This window comes from Trachinotus anak, unplaced genomic scaffold (genome assembly GCF_046630095.1).
Source record: "Trachinotus anak isolate AG129_WGS33_773 ecotype Australia unplaced genomic scaffold, CSIRO_AGI_Tana_v1 ptg000028l, whole genome shotgun sequence".
Classification (NCBI taxonomy): Eukaryota; Metazoa; Chordata; class Actinopteri; order Carangiformes; family Carangidae; genus Trachinotus; species Trachinotus anak.
In genome coordinates this window covers 6,578,947-6,598,570 of record NW_027273879.1, presented here as the reverse complement: position 1 = coordinate 6,598,570, position 19,624 = coordinate 6,578,947, and the positions used below count along the sequence as shown (strand labels likewise).

General features: G+C 40.9%; 1 protein-coding gene across 2 annotated transcripts; it reads right to left on the bottom strand.

Moving 5' to 3' along the window:
* Positions 1–197: 197 nt before the first annotated feature.
* Positions 198–19,322, bottom strand: LOC139611279 (lysosome membrane protein 2-like). 2 transcript variants are annotated; one of them, XM_071465798.1, is made up of 13 exons: positions 18,820–19,322; positions 12,751–12,908; positions 11,901–12,048; positions 11,514–11,705; positions 11,296–11,387; positions 10,614–10,733; positions 7,122–7,300; positions 4,740–4,858; positions 3,729–3,802; positions 3,546–3,597; positions 3,089–3,241; positions 2,880–2,921; positions 2,317–2,562 (listed from the first exon to the last, which is right to left on the bottom strand). In XM_071465798.1, the coding sequence occupies exons 1-13, from the start codon at positions 18,940–18,942 to the stop codon at positions 2,452–2,454; spliced, it is 1,563 nt and encodes a 520-aa protein (XP_071321899.1). In that variant the 5' UTR covers positions 18,943–19,322; the 3' UTR covers positions 2,317–2,451. The 2 variants fall into 2 exon arrangements, with proteins under 2 accessions (XP_071321900.1, XP_071321899.1); XM_071465799.1 differs by lacking the exon at positions 2,880–2,921 and having other exon boundaries at positions 198–2,562; positions 18,820–19,253.
* Between the last annotated feature and the right edge of the window lie 302 nt (positions 19,323–19,624).

Here is a 19,624-nt window from a genome sequence, read left to right as displayed (position 1 = left end):
AGCTCTTCAAACAGCCATGTTCAGTCAGGTGAGGTGGTGCAATTTGAGAAATCGAAAATTACTTGATAAATGACAGGCTGGAAACAAATGTTTTCCTCTTTTTTCTCCAACTAGGCATGAAATTGCATGGATTTCTAACACGTCCTTAAAATGAGAACCAAATGCTGACAAAAAGACTTAAATGATGAAAAGGCACATTAACTGAAACTACTTTTTATTTTTTGTGTACACAATAAAATCAGCATTAACAGTAAACACTTCAAAACAAGCTGACGATTAGAAGAAGATGCAGTTTTACAATAATTTCTGAAAGTAATCAAAGCATGGCACAAAACAGCCCTGTGCACAATCCACGTTGTGCTTTCTGTGTTTTGGTTTTATCAGTGTAACAAAATAATTCATCCTCTTAGCTACCAGATTCATATTGTGTAATACTGCGTTTTCTTTTTTATCAACAAAATGACGATGATGATTCATCCACTCTCTCAAGAATTTATAACACTATTTTATGCACTCTTCAAAAATCTTTTCTATTCTCACTGAGTTTTATTATGAACTAAAGTTTACATACAAACACAAAAAGTAAACTCAGAAAAAAATAAAAATCTCAAAGTGAAATATGTTACTGCTTCTCCACTATTGTCTGATATAGTCAGTGCTGATTATTACATGTGCGTGTAATAAAGAAGTAGTGTGAAGTAACTCATTCATCCTTACAATGTTACAACGAACAGCAAGAGCAGTAATAAAAGCTGGGCTCATCACAGTTCAGTTTTAGTAATTCTGCAGCATTACATGGCACCTGAAATCTATTTTTACCAGCCTGTAGCTCTGTACAGCCATTGACCATTCAAAGTGCAGTGTGACCCTGCTGGCTATAAAAAAAATAAAAAAAACTCTAAAAACTTCTAACACTTCCAGGCCCCATTTTTGTTTGGTAGCTGGAAGAAAACGATTCGCACTTGAGAGTAGATTTGTTGGTGTGACATAGCGTTCTTTTCACAAAATATGTGAAAACTATAAAGGCAAAAAAAAAAAAAAATGCGGTAAAGATTGATTGTTTTAAAGGCACAACTACAGCATTTCTTCATATTGAACAATCATGAGTTATGAGTTGCAATGGCTGGACACCTGACAAGTCTGTCATACACAGGGTAGGGTAGGGTGTCATATTCAGCACCAAAGATGCTACTAAGGCAATCAACAACAGCATCATAAAAGCACATTTTGAATTGATAATAAGTTGAATTACATTTTGACATGGCAATGTCAGTTAGTATAAGCAGTTATACAGGGCAAAAATACTGTCAACTGTACTGTATGAATCACTGTTTCAACCATAACTTCCTGTCACATTCAGGGCTTTAGATGGTTGATTAAAGTGTCACTCATTATGGCACTAGAGGACATTTGTGAAGTTCTAACTTAAGATGTTCTTCATTCAAACATTTCTATATTTCTAACATTTACAAAAAAAAAAGAGAGAAGGACTTATTATTTTACAAAAATCTAAGTATCCAAAATATACAGCGTTTTTATCTGATATTCATTCCCATCATACACTGAGAGGAATGTAAGCAGTTCAACACATCTTTCACTGTATATACACCCAAACACATGCCGTACTCTGAAGGTTTTTCAGGTACGGTGACAATGATGTGCACAGATTATAGCAATAGAAAATAATAATGAGCCATTATTTTTAGCCATTATTATCTACTTTAGGATGAAATGCAAATCAAACATTGTAATAGTGAGTTGATTTAAATGCTGTATGTTGTGCTCCTTTCTCTTGCTTTGATAATATCTAAGCAGAGGCCCCCTGAGAGTGAGGTATGTTATCCAAAAAACTCACATTGTATGGATTTCATCACCCTGGTCCCAAATCACCCTCTATGCCCTGTTCTATAACAGTCAGTCGCTAAAATCTGAGAGTACTGAGTTTAAAGCACGACAAGAATCTAATGTAGGCAAAGAGAGACTGAGGTGAGGCCACATCCCACACCTCGGGTTGGAAGGGTGGGTTTTGATCATTTACCACCGCCACAACTTGTGCTCTCCATCAGACCTGCAGCCTGTCGGCAACTGAGGAGAATCAAACAGCAAAATAAGCCCTTCACACACACACACACAGACACACACAGACACAAACTTTTTTTCTGGGAATACTGTGCCCTACATTTGGAGTCTCGGTAACTCTCCATGAGTAAAACTAAGAACAAACGGCACAGGATGTTTGAGACTAAAAACATGTCCCCGTCCTCTACCCCTCAGCCCACCCCCCACCCCCACCAGGGTAAAACTTTAAAAAACAGACAGATTTACAATTATAAAGGATATTGGCAATTTTTTTTCTTTTTTCTTTCTCTTCAGAAAATCCCAATCTCTCTTTGTTATTCTGAAGGTTGCGGATGTACAAAGCTTCTTTCTCAACCATCCTCTCCCTTCTTCTCAAGCCTGTGGATCGGCTTTAGGTGTCAAACCAATATAGGTTCCGTTTTGGGGATCATCCTTTTCCTTGTCATTGACTGGAGAGTAAGAGGTGTCGTCTTCAGCAGAGGTCTGTAAGCGGGAGGTTGAGGTTTAAAAAAAAAAAAAAAAAAAAAAAAAAAGAAACAGTATTAGACAGATTGAGGATAAAAAACAGTATCAAAATCATCTCATTTTACTTACATCATCTTACTTATGTTAATGTGTTAAAACCAGACACAATACGTTTACTGTACAGCACCAGAATTATTTCAGAGAGGGTGAAAGTCATCTAGCTGCATACTGAAAATGCAATTAAAGATGCATATAGACAATATGTAATACATAAAGTAAGACAGAGGTTTGAATTAAGCACAAATAAAAACGATAATCAAAGCATAAAAACTTACAACATAGGCAGGCTTGGTAAACACAATGCGCTTAACTTCATTCTGCACAGAGACAAACGGCGATAAATACACATGCACAGTGACATTAGTGTGCGGTTAAGCAACTGAATGAATTACACGAAAATGAACACCAATTACTTATTAGAACAAAGCAAGCAAAAACTGTGAGTTGCTTATGAGTGAAATGATGCCCGGACGTGGTGTCGTACCTTCTGCCTGCGGGCCCGCACCAGCAGGATGATGAAGACTACGAGCATGATGACACCCAGCCCCACGATGATGAGCGGGAAGTTGGACACTACAGTGGCAATCAGCAGCAGCTTCTGCACTCGCGCCGCAGACGCATCATCGATCACCACACTCTGTTTATCAAAAAGACAATTTAAAAATTTACATTATGGCAGGAAAATTCACAGCATCTTGTATATAAAAAAAAAATCGTGGCTTAGTCCTGATTAGTGTTGTTAAAAGTTCTTTTCCGATGCATAAATATTTTGTATGTATATGTCTTTTTTTATACACATATATATCTATATATATTGAAAGATTTTCATCAAGAAAATTGTGAAAAACATAAATGATTTTCTGTACAACAACTTCATGATGATGCGCTAACTGATGTTCAAGCCTACAGCCTGCAGTTAGAGGATACAGGTGTGTTCTTACCTCATTGAGGAACATAACAGGAAAGACTGTATCATTCAGGGTTCTTGTTTTCCTGTTGTGAGAACAATGAGAAGAATGTGAAGCAGCCATATACTCTACAGTACACACACACACACACACACACTCACACATCAGGACTACAGAATAACAGTGTTCAGCTTGTGTTTGGATGCAGACACTCACGGGAATCCAGTAACTCTGTTGAGCAAGACGTTAATCTGTGCTCTCTTGTTTGCTCGTACGATCACTCCAGTGGTCTGGGAGCAAAAAATAAAACTTAGTGTTAAAAATATTATATAAAAAGTGTTTCACCACACAGACAACAAAATGAAGTCTGGTACCAGTGTCGCACGTATTCAGATCCTTTATTTAAGTACTAGTGTAAAAAAAAATCTATTACAAGTAATAATCCTGTATTTAAGAAAAAGTTCAAAAGTATGTGAGAGAGGTAAAAATTTCTTTTGAATACAATTTTTGTACATGACCTGTTTTATTTTTTTTTTTACATATTATTATTTATTGTGTCCTTAAAATCAAAATAAACCAAATCACAAGAAATGAGAAAAGTAGAGAAAATTAAAGAAAATGACCACGAGGAGTTCTCACATTTGACCTTTCTAACTCTCAGGAAAAAAAAAAAAAGAAGCAACCTGATAAATGTAATAATTACAGTAGCCGTCGTTATTATCATCATTGAATAATTCTACAAACTTATTTGGTAGTTTAGCATATCACAATGTATGACTTTCATCATGATGGTCGTTATACAGTAGGTTTTGTATGTAAAGCTTAGTTTACATAAAAACCTTACTTATCTTTATTGTAACTACTGCAGTAAAAAGTTCAATATTTCCCTCTGAAATGTAGAGGAAGTATAAGGTGGCATTAAATGAAAATACTCAAGTAAAGGACAAATACCTCAAAACTGCACTCAAGAACAGTATTGGTGTAAATGTACTTGGATATTATTGGTGACACCAATGCAGGTGATAAACATCTGCACTGCTACTAATGCGCCACTAGGTGGTGCGGCAGTACATCTCAATGTCCCATGGTGCTCCTCCTCACCACACAGTGCCACACATGCTGCGCTTTGCTCCTACGTGAGCATGAGTCACAGAATTAATGTCACTAATCATAGCTGCAGAATGAAAAGAGCGTTTAAGGCCGATGACCTGCGGCCTGGTGGCTTACCGGGTTAAGGTCGAGGAACGTTTGGTGATGCTCTCTTCGAGGGGACATTCCTCCAATGGCAGCCGGGTACATATCATCTGCCAGGTAGAAATGAGGGAAGGAGGCGACCACTGGGGCACCTGTGTGAGGGGAGGAGCATTGAGGGCAGAAACAATGAGCAAAGTGCCCCCCTTAAACTGAAGAAAAAAATCAATCAAAGCTGTACATCTGTCACAACAAGAGTCCTCCCTTTTCTGCTTTATTAAGTGACATAAATGTCAACCATGACAAATTGTGCGCTTCGTCCTCTGTGACAACGTCGCCCCATTATGGTTTAATGAGACGTGAATCATAATTATGACAGGAGGGACTGTCAAATGTCTCCATAACATGGAATTGCTCATTCATTTGGCTAATTCCCACATTAATTAGTGATTATTATGTTTTCAAGAATTTTCCTAACTAGAAGTCGGATCAGAGCATCTGTTCTGTGCAGGGAACCGTTAGAACAAGTCTATAGTTTCTATAATGATCATTCTTGTTCATGGTAGTGCATCTACACACAGGTTGACCGGGACACAACACAGCGACAGCGCGACATAAATACCTCCATCATGCCTGATACAAAGGTTGATTACGTGATCAAAGTAGGCGCACAGAGAACAACAACATTTTTCATCCAATGTCACATTTCCTGCTGTTTGATGTATGATCTTATCAGAACCCAAGGGAGTCCCTAAGATAGGATGATGAGATATAATCTGACCTCCATTGTAGGACAAAGTGCATGTTGCAAAGGGTCAAGCTTCCAAAGAAAATAAACAACAAGTACATAAATGGACCACAGCCCCACTTGTTGACCTACTTGATGACAGTGTCTGTTATCCAGATATAGAATCATGTTAATCTTGCTAAGTTTCCTTCCCTATATTGTCAACAGGAGACATATCGTTCCTAAAACCTTGATCCGGATAAGGAACAGGAGACATTCTTGGTTTGGTTGCACCTGTGCATTTTTTTTTTTTTTTGGGCCTAAGTAATTCTGGACGTCTGTGGTTAAGCATAAAAACAAAAGTGGCTCAGCTCTGCGAGAAGCACATGTGTCTCAGCAGCAGCAACAAAGTCAGATGGTGGCGCAGTCGGACGTGCTGATGAAGTGGGGCAGAGGTGACAGTTTTCCTGCTCTTATGTTTGGCGACAGACGTTTGACAAAAACATTGGACGCCCGCAGTCGCCTGAGAGGCTTTTCCCGTTACGACGCACAAGGTCAATGTAGTGCAAACACACACAAACACAGTCACACACACATATTATTATATTTATAAACACCATTAATCCTTGTGTTTATTCCTGAACAACAGATCCCAAACTTAACCCTCTGCACACTCTTGAAACCCAACTAATTTCTGTTGCTACTAAACACAACATGTGTGCTTCATCATCTGAATGTGCTTAAGATTTTTTTTTTAATGAAACTTACCAATGTTTCAGCCAGTTTGCGACAGTTGCAGCCTTTTGTTTCTGTTTACTTCAGCACACTATGAAAATCCTCTTCCACTCATCTTGCAAAAACTCATCCTGTCCATTTTAAACTTTGTCAGCATTTTTCCTATTGTTCTGCAATAAGCAGTGTGCCCTCTCACATCGAAATTTGGCACAAGAAAATGAGACATGATTCTTGTTGGAAAACTAAAGCAAGTTACAGGTTTTTCTGAAATAAATACAAAGTAATAGTTGCTGCAAATGTGTTGAAAACCTACGACATGTAAAATATGTTACAACACTGGTATTGTTCTTTCACAGGGAATGAGATATGAAGGACAATTGGACAGCGAACACAGGCACTAAGCTCATGCCTGGTCATATTCAAGGCCAGAATCAGGTGACAGGGCTTACTCCCCCCTCAGCTACTGGGCCAGTCATGGTCAGATGGCGCCTGAGGTGTGGAGAGGGCTAGAGAGCTGCGTCACATGGGTCATTTAAGGGGTATTACCAGTAGAGGTGATAGCAGGAGAGAAAACAAAAGGAGGGCTTGACTGATGTGAGAATCACTTGTGTTGTGTATTATTTGTTAAAATAAAAAAAAAAAAAAGTGTACCGAACACAAAGAACAGAGGACAGAGCACAGAGGATTTGTGTGGGATGCACAGAACAAATATTGATGATGTGGCAGAAATCTTAAGTTGTATCAGCAGAACTGTGAACTGTTGCGTGACAGTGCCAAGTGCCAAGTGTGTGTGCGATATATATATCTCGCTGTGTCTGCAGTAAACAAATGACGTTGAAAAGTCATTACTTAACACAATAGAAGTTTGCTGAAAAGAAGCTATGAATAAAAACACACACACACACACACTGTGTGTGTGTATGTGAGAAAATACCCTGCACAAAGCTGACATGTACCTTTCCGACAGGGGCTGACTTTAAGAAGGCCAGTTCCCAGGCACTCCTCTGGGGTGACGCAGAAACCCGCGTTGTCTGGGTTCTCCTCTTTGCTGGCCAGAACAGAGCGCGGCGGTGTGAAGCGGTAGGCTGGGATTCCGTTCACCTCCACATCTTTTTCAAACTCCATGTAGATCGTCCTGGAGAGAGGAAGAAGCATGAACGTCACATGACACAATAAAGTTTTTCCAGCATCGTATTTTTTTTTTCATATCTAGTCACACTGCCCATAAAATAGGAATATAACGGAAACATTACAGTGGTTTCTCCACAGGGCTGGTGTGGTAAAAACACATATGGCTCTGTACAGTTAGTGCACTAATACAGTATTTTGTGTATGGGTCTATTCTGTTTATACTCAGGTGGGCACACACACTTGTTTCGCTGTGTCTGTAGTAAACAAATGCTGTTGAAAAGTCATTACTTTACACAATAGAAGTTTGCTGAACAGAAGCTATGAATAAAAACTAAAAACATAAAAACACATCAGCACGCACTTCGCAGGTTTGGGGTCCATTATTCTGAAATCCTGTTGGGAGGACTTTTTAAATCTGAAACACATAGCGGAATCAATACTGTAGTGTGTAGCTGACCTCTGTTTGTACTGGGAGTGGAGAAGATGTATCTGATTATATTTCAATGTTTGTTGCCGTTTTGCAGCTTCTGGGGGAATTACATGACTTTGAGAAGTTTCATCCTTGTTCTGCGTATCTGCAGTTCTGTCCTGTTTAGGGAATCCTGACGATTCTCAGTGAGAACAAAGGGGCCTATATAGTGTCTGCCAACTGGCCTGGAGGACGCAGCATTTAGCTACGCAGCCCACCAATTGTGCAACAATACTGTACAGACCTTTCCCTTGACCTTCGTGAGAGAAGCCAAGTAAAAAGCCTGATGTTTCTTCACTAGAACTAGGCTGAAAGCCACTGCCTTGTACTGCAAGGCATTTGGGACTCGCAATATAAATTATTATCAGAGAAACTACGTGAAAACTTCTGGATCTTTTGGATCAAAATCCTTTTAGCATGTAAAGGGTAAGATGATGTGAGATACTTCTGTCACACTGAAGCTGCAAAAGGTTTTTATTAAAGGGAAAAGGGAAAATGTACAGCAGTCTTTGTTGTTATTGTGTTTTTAATTTTATGCATAAAACCTTGTTTGTGTTATATGCCGTTTATAGTTGATTTTGTTTTATTTTATATTGAATGATCTGGTTGTTCATGACAGAAGAAAATCAAATAAAATGATCTCTTTTAAACTAACGATCACGCCTACAGGAAAGATGAATGTGTGGCAAAAGGCAAGCTGGTATCTGAACAATGACACCTGTCTGCAATTCGTCAAAATCTTGTGGTTTTTGTGGCTCAGATGTCAGTCACTGGACCAAAGGGTCACAACCCTGTTGGGTCACAGATGGGAATTCTAGGACTTTTTCTGTCCTGCAGATCAGTCCCAGATGTCATTAAACTAAACACATGTTTTAATATTACTCATGACCCATCCTGCCCCCTTACCACAGGAGCACGGGGGCTGAAAATCCCCAAGTCAAGCTTTGTGTGTTAAAGGTGACGATACATGACTTAATTGAACATTTCCTCTTCAGATTATGTAAAAAGTACAGGAAACAGGGAGGGTGCCTTTTCTTTAGTCACAATAACAAAGACCCTGATGGGGCCACCAGGCCATGAATAAGTAGGTGAAAGTGTTCAGTAAACATTTGGGACAAGGGTTTTTGACACGTGTCCAATCAGAGTCAAAGGTACAACCATGCCACTCCAACAGATTCTTTCCACACTCAACAAAAAGGGGAAGATGCAGGGGCTTGTGTCTTTTTAGGTCAAGGTTATTTCTAAATTAGAAGCCCTCATCATGAGCAAGAGCGAGGACACATTTCATCATTAAAGCCACATTTTGCAACAGCTAAGGCTCAGCCTTTACAAAATAAAACCCCAAGGAACAATCATCAGTTAGTCACTGTGTGAGAGGTTGTTCTTTTTTAAAATTTATCACAGAGGACATCCTGATGCTGAAACTTTATATCTGAATGTCCTCATGAGCATTAGGGCTGAACATGTCTGGCAGAAGAAAAAGCCTGTTGGACGCACACAGGCCATTTTGCATGGACATATAATTAAAACTATTTGTTCCTGCTGGTCCAGAAGAGAATCTTCCCACAGATGTGACTTATGTACTTAGTAAGAATCAACACTTGTCAACAACCATAAAACTGTTCTCAGCCCTACAGTTTTCATTCAACTCCCTCACTCCCTGTCCTTCCGTCTCCATTATGCTCCAGACCAACTGTGTTTTTTAAGTGAGGCTTTCCACTCAGCCTTTACAGGAAAGTGGCATGTTAGTCTTTCAAAAAGCCTTCATAATATAGGCAGTAAAACTTTGGTGAGAAACCAGAGGTCACCTGCGGTGCTGTTTGTAACTGAGCAGGATGTTATGCTAAGAATCCGTGGGATTCAAGGCCTGTGAACATACCATGATATGCCACGTGAAAGAACTGAAAGCCCCCACCCCGCTCTGTGGCAAGCCGAGCCCAACATGTCCAGGTCATGCACCAGAATAGACGTCACTTCATAACCTTTCATAACAACACCATCCTCAGGTAAAATACAAATGGGGCACTAGGCAACAGTGGGACAAATGGGAGGATGCTAACCCTTGCTGTCGCTATAACCACAGATATGACTGGAAACTCCTTTGACTTCTGACAACACATCGTACGTGCAAGTTCTATTCGAGCCTTGCCTGACCCTTAAAGTGATAGCTCGCGTGGGAATACAGTAGTCCAGTTGAACAGTGGAAAAAATGTAATTCCAAAGGAAATTGCTGTTTGAAAATGAAGCAGTGAAAACATTGAAAATAAAGTGAACACTCTAACTGGTATAAGCTTTTTTTTCTGTGGGCATTTGTTAAAGAGGTTAAAGCACATTTTTGCAGATTACCCCATCTGCAGCAGCAGCACATCGCTCATCTTCTTTGCCAGGTGCTTCCGGCTGCTTCTCTTAACTGAGAGCGCGCTGACCTGAATCTACTGCAGGTAATGCACTGACTATAGATAACTACCTCACACTAACCCATGCAAAATAACCCGAACTATCGCTTTAAACTGGTGAGAATGTGACTCATTTTTGCAGGTATTTAGTCATAAACCAGTATTGGAAAATTTTTTTAACACAACCTGCTGGTGGCGCTAGAGAAAACGTTACAGGAGGTTATTAGAATTCATTCAAATCATGGACATTTGCACCAAATTTTATGACAATCCATCCCATGGTTGTTGAAATATTTCAGTCTAGACCAAAGTGGTGGACCAACCCACTGATCGGCCAACCTACCAACATTTAGCAATCCTTAGGGCCATGCCAAGTGTGATGATTTGCAGATCTTAAAGTGATGCCAGATAGGAAACAGGCGGCAGGAAGGCACTGCGGTGCTAAACTGTACCTGCAGAGGTCTGGGGTGAAGATGTAAATGCGTTCGTTCTTGTTCAGCAAGGGATGGAAAGCGCTTCCATCTGATCCATTGATGACGTTGCTGTGTTCAGACGTCCAGAACTTCAGCTTACTGCAAAACAACACATTTCATAAACACCAGCATTTGACGTCTTTTTAAAAACTGAAGCGAGAGGATTTTTATGCAATTGAATAAGCACAATGTTCTAAGGAATTTATGCTGCCTGCTTTGGTTCTTCTTGGCTGGATTTGTCTTGAAAAACCACACTTTTGATGTCAGCATCATTATCAACTCCATCTTAATAACGGTAAATTACAATTAAACGTTTTGGTGATTATTTATCTCAAAGTCACAGTTGAAAAAAAAGCAGTTTCCCAAGAGTAAGAAGGATAATTACTGCAGGGGAACTGAGAGTAAGACGGGCCACCAAAGGTCACTTAGAAACCATTACTAAAGCATTCCCATATCAGGATGTCCTGCCCTGTGCTCTGTGCTACCAGCCCAGACCAACAGGCAAACAAACAGCCAGACAAAGCCAGCCAGTACTTCACTATTATTGACAAAAAGCAGTAGATTTGAGAAACTTTTTAATCCAAAGGTTACACAGTGAGTTTCATCACTGTGGAGAAAGACAGAGAGGGAGTGTGTTTGCATGAGGCTGCATCAGTCCTACCTTTGGCCTTTCCATGTTTCCACCCGTCCGTAATCCATGTAGTTCTGAACCCCGCTGTGGTAGACAAACTCGCCGTCGTTACTTCCATTTTTCTAAATAGATCCGAACATTAAAGTCAGTAAAATCTCTTCATATTTTCAAACACGCTCAAATTTCTTATCATAAAAAATATCCTGCTGTGGTTCATCAGTTTTTATTATTTGTAGCACTTTACACACCTTGTACATGAGGCCAAACATCTTCTCCACTTCAGGGGAGCTGGAAGCGACACGGGCCAGCAAGGGATCTTCGTAACCCCACAGCAACTCATCCACGGTGCGAGTGGTGAAGAGCTCGCTCTTAGCACTGTTGATCATAAAGTTTGCCATGGTGGTCTTAAAGAAACTTCCTTTCACCTTGTTCATTACAGCCTAGAGACGGGAGGTAGAGCAGATTGGAGAGGAGATGTTAAAGAATGCAGGGTGACATGGCGGCCATTGAGGTCGGACTGAGGACACAAAATGCAGAAGGAGATCATGCAGGTCACAGAGCACACTCTCCACTTTCCCCTCACTTGGATCTCCACTTTCCTCTACTCGTTTAAGACATTTAGTCCCCTGACTCACCCAAATAGGAATGTTGACAGTGGTGATGTTATCCATGGCTGGGTCACCCACTGACTTCTCCCTCAGGAAGACAAAGCTTTTGACGTTGTATGCGGACACCATTGTGTCATTTTCCAACATGCTCACATTATCCTTGTACCTGTACTCCCTACACACACACAAAAAAGACATAAGATCATCATCATCAACAGTTAACCATAGGGTTACGCAGCAGGGCTAGATCATCTTGACACGCACTGCGGCTGTTGCAGGGTTCCAGTGAGCGTTTCATAAGTCAAATCCACATCAAAAAGTGTTCTCGTCAGGACTAAACATGACAGACTGAACAGGATATGAGACAACTGTCTGATCTGATAACATGGGCCCTTCTGTTCATCTGGTTTCATGCTTTTTAATATTCAATTAAAAATCGGAGTAACCTCACAGATAGTAAGGGCAGAGAAACAGAAACCGAGAAGCAGAAGAGCAATGTCGCTTTTTCATTGATGCTCAGCAAATAACAGCGTGACAAAATCATCTGATCTCAGCTGTTGTCTGCACTGCAAAAACTGAACTTTGCGGTGTGCAGTGTGGTTGATGTAGACTAAAGAGAAACTGAACAGTCTGGTGTACACTTAGTCTCTAATATGTGTTGTTTATGTATCAAGACTAAAATAGGCATCTAAAGTAGGAGGGCATTGTGTAGGAACACTTGTATACTGTGTGTTTTTTTTTTTTTTTTGCTTTTACAGTGACCCCGGAGGAAACAGTGTTACTGGTGGCTGATCTACAGAGATCGCCTCCCACACACACACAACATCAACCTTTTTTGTTGCACCCCTGAGCACTTCTGTGTGCAGTGACTTCCTACCTGTATGTGTAGGGTCCAACCTGGTTGACCACTGGCTTGGCCCCTTGAAGGAAGTCGTCCACATTGGTCATGTTGAAGAAGAAGAACTCCATGTAGACAGGAGGGGGGGGGGCTTTCCACGACGCAAACACACGGCTCCCCTCTACCAAAACAATCTCCTGTGGAGACATAAAGGGCATATCTCCGTTTAAATCCCTGCAGAGCTCAGACACACTTATGTTTGTAAAAAGCAAATTCTCAGTTTCAAACTACTGCATAAACATTATTACACAGACTTTATTGTACAGGGTTTCTCAGTAATTCTGAGCAGTATCTAACAATAATTCCTAATAATAATTATTGTATAATAATAATAATTAATGTTGTCAATAGATAATTTAACATGACCTGAAACTGGATAAGCAGCAACAACAAACACACGTCTTGAAATTGGACGTTTCACAATCTCTTCCTAGTAAAAACAACCCCGAGAACAAAAACATCCTTGGGGGTTCATGGAGGGGAGTTGCTGTCTGAGTGTAAGACAAGGCCGCACACATGAATGGTATTAGGGGGGAAACCCCATTGTCAGCGGTTGCCACTGACAATGGGCTACACTTTGGGTGGGGTGCCATGGGGGGGGGGGGGGCTGACAGACCATGTGATGCAAAGAGCTGGATGCCCACTGGTTGTGCAGGACTGCGACCTTAATCATCTGAGCCACATTCCTCAGGACCAAGCCTTATGGGGCCCGATCTGTACTGTTTCATTATACGTTACGCAAGAAAATTCAGATATCACTGCCTCTGAAGGTACTGGAAAACATAGGGAGTGGGAGAAAATGGCAGGAGCAAGAGGATTAGTATTTCTTTTAAAGACTCATCAAGAGGAAATCTCACTTTGGCCTAGTTGTGTCAGATTTGAGTTCAAGTTAAAAGCAACAGTTCAGCATGAAATAAGCCCCTAAAACACAGCCGAACACACCCCAAGTCCCATTATTTACAGGGGAGTACAGACCCCCTCCTCTACTGGGGTCCCTTCTCGTTCAGAGACAAAAGTTTAGCTGAGTAGCCAAGGACAATAAAGCTGTCACCTTAGATTGAGGAAGGGAGAGCATGGTCTTTCTGTGTCATCCTTTCATGCTTCCAACAAGCAATATGGCAAACCCTCTGCCCCCCAGCATGCTACATGAAATACCGCATGGAAAACAGGAACACAGTAACCCTCTTATCTCAGTGCTTACCCACAGCCACTATCACACCACTCCCTACATGAAAACACATGCACCAGGTGAATACACAAATACACTATCTGCTACTGCTTTGATGTGGACACAGGCAAATACATAGATGTGAATAACACTGGGCACAGCAAGAAGCTATTCAGCAAATCCTCCAGCCGTGGTGCACAGGCTTTGCATACTCTAAATGGGCTTGTCTCAGTAGTGGCTGAACACCTAACAAAGCTCTACCAGCTGAACTGTAGCCCTGCCCTGCTGCTACTGAACCCATCAACATCATATTAAGATCCATTTAGTTTTACACGGACCATAACGCCATAACTAGTGCAGTGTTGCAGATTCCTAGATTTCACTAACACACTCAAGGAACACACAAAAGGAAGGCAATGTGAGATCTTACAGCATAATTTACATCAATTAAAAGATATGATTAAGATGTGTTTCTCATATTCATTTGTATCTGTGTGGACGGTGATGTCGCCTAACTGTTGAAGAATGAGTGAATTAATGACTAACAACGACTATTTAATGAACTGCTTTGAAATTTGGGGGAAACCAGATATCTTAACAGCTACTGGCCATGACTTCGTCCCCAGAGCATGAATACAAATGGTTGAGGGTATTCTGTTGCTTCAATCATAAAAAGGATACCATGATATTTGGTGCTGATATTTATGCTTCCAAGGGTATATAGCCGCCATGGCTTTTCCTCATGTGACACTGTCAAGATAAACCACATTTGCGTTTCCACAACTGGTAGGGCTCCAGGAACGCAACCAAATCATCCATATGGTGTAAATGTATGTAAATTACCTTCAAGAGGTGACCTGAATTTAGCGGCTTAATACTTTTACAATAAAGTCTTAAAAATGTTTTAAAGTTTGTCAAAGCTAAAACTGTGGAAACCTAGCAGACAATCAGCAAGGGGCTGCTTGCTGCTATGTCTAATCTCGTCTATGTAAAATTACCAAATTCCTATTCAGGGACAAGTCATTTTTCACCATCAGCCCATCAGCAGGTCATTGCATACTGACCCTCACGTGGAAGCTGAGTGGCTGCCAGTCCACTTTCCCAATAAACCTAGCAGTGTGAAAGAGGCTTAGCACACAAAGAGAGTCTGCTGCTGGGAGGGTATCCATGGAATGAGATCCTTCACGCTGGTGCAACTGGGGTAAGGGGGGGGGGGGGGGTGTTACTCGATACTGCTGAAATAAATCATCCTGCCAGGCTAGCAGATAACTATGTGTAACTACGTGTGAGCTGCAACGCCCACGCAGCTCACACCCACACACACACTTCACTGCCTTTTTCTTTAAGTTGAAAATGAACTTTGACAAGATCAGTCCAAAATCAGTGCTTGGCTACTGTATGAGACCAAAAGATCTTTTAATAAGCTGAGCAGCTTTGGTTTTAAAGATTCAGCATTGTCTAGTTTGCAACTGGCCCAAAGACCACACTTTAAAAATGGTCCTGTGTGAATGGAAGTAGTAATGGTGGTAGCTCTATGTGTAAATGTAAGCACTGTATGACTGTGTGCGTGACTGGGTGAATGTGGCTTTCATTGCAAAGCGCTTTGAGCGGTCGATAAGAAAAGTGCTACAAAAGCAGTCTCACTTTTGTCTCGCTTGTCTGTGAATTTCATTCCAGGGTCATCGATATATAAATTACTCACACTGGGTAACTGCGGAATAAATTTACCGTAGGATAAATTTACTGCGCCTTTACTGCCTCAACCCGTGCTGCCATCTTTTCTGAACACTGTAAACTCTGCAGCATAAGATATTTAAACGCTGTAATTTAGGACAACAAGATCACGCTTTTGGTAGTATTTTCCAAATTTGAGCGTACGTGGAAATTACACCAGTTGAAATGGTTTCTCATGTAAACCACTAAATTCAAGCTAAAAAAATGTTTTTTTTTAAATACAGCTTCACTCAACCCTCCCCTGAGCCTCTTGACTTCAGTAGTTCTATGTACTTGTTACACCTCTACACATCATTGTTTGTGCTTGAGAGACAACTGATTACACTTACCTGAGGGGTCGATACAAGTATCTTCTACTCACTCACTGTTACTAAGCCAAACACCTGTAGAGCCCCATCAGACTGTCCTAAGGCTAAAGACTTTAAGTCTTTAGCAGTCTAACAGTATTTTTTTTCTTTGACTGTAACTGACTAGCCTAGGGGTACATGTAAACATATGTGTAAATGTGGTTGTTAAACAAGGCTAAACTGCCAGTATCTCCAACGACAGGTTAATCCACTTTGCGTTTATTGTTTTGTTGGCTTTAAAGATTCTCCAATTCGGGGACATGAAATACTGAAATGGTGCAGTGACTTCATCCACTGATCAAAAATGTTAACAAAATACAAGACAAACATCATCCCTGCATAACCTTATCTGTAGCCAGTGATTTACTCCTTATTCAATATTTGGGAGCTTTTCTCCACTTCCTGCAGCCATTTGCCTTAGAAACCTTGATAAAAGTCAAGGTTTTCTTTAAGTTGTACAATTCTCATCATTAGGACCAACTCCCAGAACTAGAAGGCCTTGCAAATATGTCGCCTTATCTCTAAAGTCAATGCTAACCCTCTCGGATGAAAGCCATTTGACACCTGGAGAAAAAGGTTTGATATGAAAATAAGGATGAAGGTGTGCCATATGATAATACTAACTGTGGGCCAACAGTGCTTTCCAGCCTCCACTGCTATCAAAGTAAGGTGAACCTTCTGGAAGCGCGTTAAAATATTGTAAATCCAGGAACTCTGTGGATTGAAACGCACATTGATTTAAGGTATGGAGTACATCCCCGTTAATGAAAAACTAGAAAAATGAAGTGTCCACGGCGTGTTTACTGATGCTGAGCAAATGCTTACGCTGATGCAACCAAACAGAACTGCTGCAGATGTTTGTGTTTGATGCTTGAAAGTGTGTTTTTGTGGTGAGAAAAGCTGCAGAATTGAACAAGCTGAGCTGAATGTGAGGAGAGCGTGAAGTGCATGAGGTTACTGATGTTTACATAACTTCAAATATGCATTTCCCATCAGTCACATGCACCGCCCTCCTAAGGAGTTGTGATTCACCTTTTAAAACTGAGCATCACAACTCTCTCACAAAGTCCCACGTCATCACATCAAACTTAGGATACGCCCTATTAACATCTAAAGTAAAAAATAAAAGGAGGAATTTATTAAAGATGAAACAATTTGTTGTTTAAAATGCACAATATGTAATTTTACGCCCAGCTTGGATTCATTCAGTGTCATCGTTCAGGGGGTTTCTACCAGGAGCCAAATTATCTGCACAGGTCACCTCCTTGAACTGTTAAATTAGTCATTTAAAGAGTAAACGTGGGCTCAAAGAAGTTCTAACAGACATTTTTCACTATTTTCTGACATTCAACTGACTAAACAATTCATTGAGAATGAGAGCGCTCATTAGTTGCAGCCCTATCCAATCGGATGCGGAGTCGTTCACAATGTGCTATCAGTTCATCTTTATTCAATCTTTGCCAACTGGATTGATAATAACAGTGACGCAGACAAAACTACCCACTGAGTTCAGAAATTCATACATTTTCTTCTTATGTACTGATCCAGCGGTTTCTCTGACATGTGTTAAAAATACCAACCAATACCAAGAACAAGCAATGCCAGCCAAGCCCTTACTTATTCTTAGCTGTGGAATTTGCCTTTCAACCACCTCCTGCCTTAATGACTGGTATTGGAGGAAGAAACATACATCAGTGGACCATTAGCAATCCCGTCTGCTGGAGAGAGTTCTTCTGATAAAACCTTTCAACGCTGTGCACCCCAATGACGCACCAACTGCATCTACACTTGTGATCTGCGTAACTGTGGGGAAAAAGAAAGGGTTGATTTCACAGTAGGAGCTACTTATCAGAGGCTCAAAACCAAACAAAACCAAGTAATTTAGCTCAAAATTGTTTTTACTGCTTAATCGTAATGCCAAGTACGGATGAATCAATTTGTTGTTTAAACAATCTCCACAAAAATAATTGGCAACCGCTATGATAATCCATTAATCGTTTCAGTTATTCTTTGAGCAAAGGTAGGGGAAAAAATACCAAGGATTGCAGCTTCTCAAATGAGAGGATTTGCTTATTTTCTTTGTGGATCATTATAAACTCAATAACTTTTGAGTGGACAAGTTACAGACTGAACATCAATTAATCGATTGACCGATTGTTTGATTGACTGGTAATGAAAATGATCTTTAGACAGTGCTAGTCCCAAATTTCTGGCATGATATAATGATTTGGTAATCTAGTGAGTGTTGGTGGCCTGCACTGAACACAGCCAAAATAAATACATAAAATAATGAACCTTCAACCTAAGCATCTAGTTTGCAAACAGTACAAGGTCTCAAACCACCGCAGTAACCTATTTTAGTACCACTGTCTGATAACGCACCATTCATAAATGGTTCATAAGATATAATTAATGGCTTTATAATGGTTAATAATTCATTTACTAGCGCTTTATAGGTCAGTTGTGCGGCGTTCATGAGCACAGCGTTTGGGGTGGCAGGTTGTCGGGAAGTCCTCCTCCAGCATGCCACCTCTGTTCTCATCAAATTCATGAGGGATTCCCCTCCAAGGGACCGTTGCAGCACTCATCTGTAAGAAAACCACCGCAGGGCTTTGTGGATAACCCGCAGCTCAGCTTCTTTCACTCTCAACAGGCTCCACTTGTTGCTCACTCTTACTTGCTCTCGCTTCATTCAATGAGGAAATGCATGAGATTAGTCATTCACACTGCCCTGCATACACATACACCTGCTTTGAGCGGTGATGAGAATGAACTTGAATTTTTTTTTTTTTTTTTTACCTTTTTGAGGCGGTTGTGCATAAGAGTGCGGAAAGTCTGAGCCACGAATAAGCCAATCCCGACGACCAGCAGGAGGGCGCAGATGACCCCGACCACATACACCGAGTAAGATCTTCGTGTCATTTTTGGAGGATGGATGGGGATTTCTAGTCTTCCTGGAAAAAAAAAAAAGGCTTCCTAACTGCACAGAAGCTGTGCAATGAAGAGCTCCGACCTTGACGTCCTCTGTTGTTGTTGAAAAGTTGTAATAAAAGTTTGCAAACTGCTGCAAGCAAGTAACTGCGGGAGATGTTTGGTTTGTCCTCCCGAGTTTCCGAGTTACGCGGAACTCCGGGGACGTCTGTTTACTCGTGGTTAATAATGAAGCGGTTCACTTTGACAACCATGAGGTCCCTTCAGTCACCGTGAGCGGAGACCTAACAGCGCCCACAATTTAAAAAAAAAATAATAATGTGCCACGGCGTATTTGTAGCGGTCCGCGAAGACGGTCCCTCCCTCCGAGCAAGGGCTGCGCTGATTGGCCGTGGCCGTGTGTGCGCTCTCAAGCAGCCGGCGAGGAGGGGGGTGGAGTGGGGTGGAGGAGGAGGAGGAGGTGAATGGGAGAGAGAGAGTTGGGGGGGGGGGTTTCTCCTATTGTGACAACACCACAGTGGAGAAACACTACAGCACAACTCGGGTTAAAAGTATTAGCACCAAAAATACACTCAGACAAGTGCTTATTATGCAGAATGGCCTGTTTCAGAATAATATATATGATGGCGATGGGTGGCCATTACTTTTAATAAAGTAAAAGTGGAAAATATCA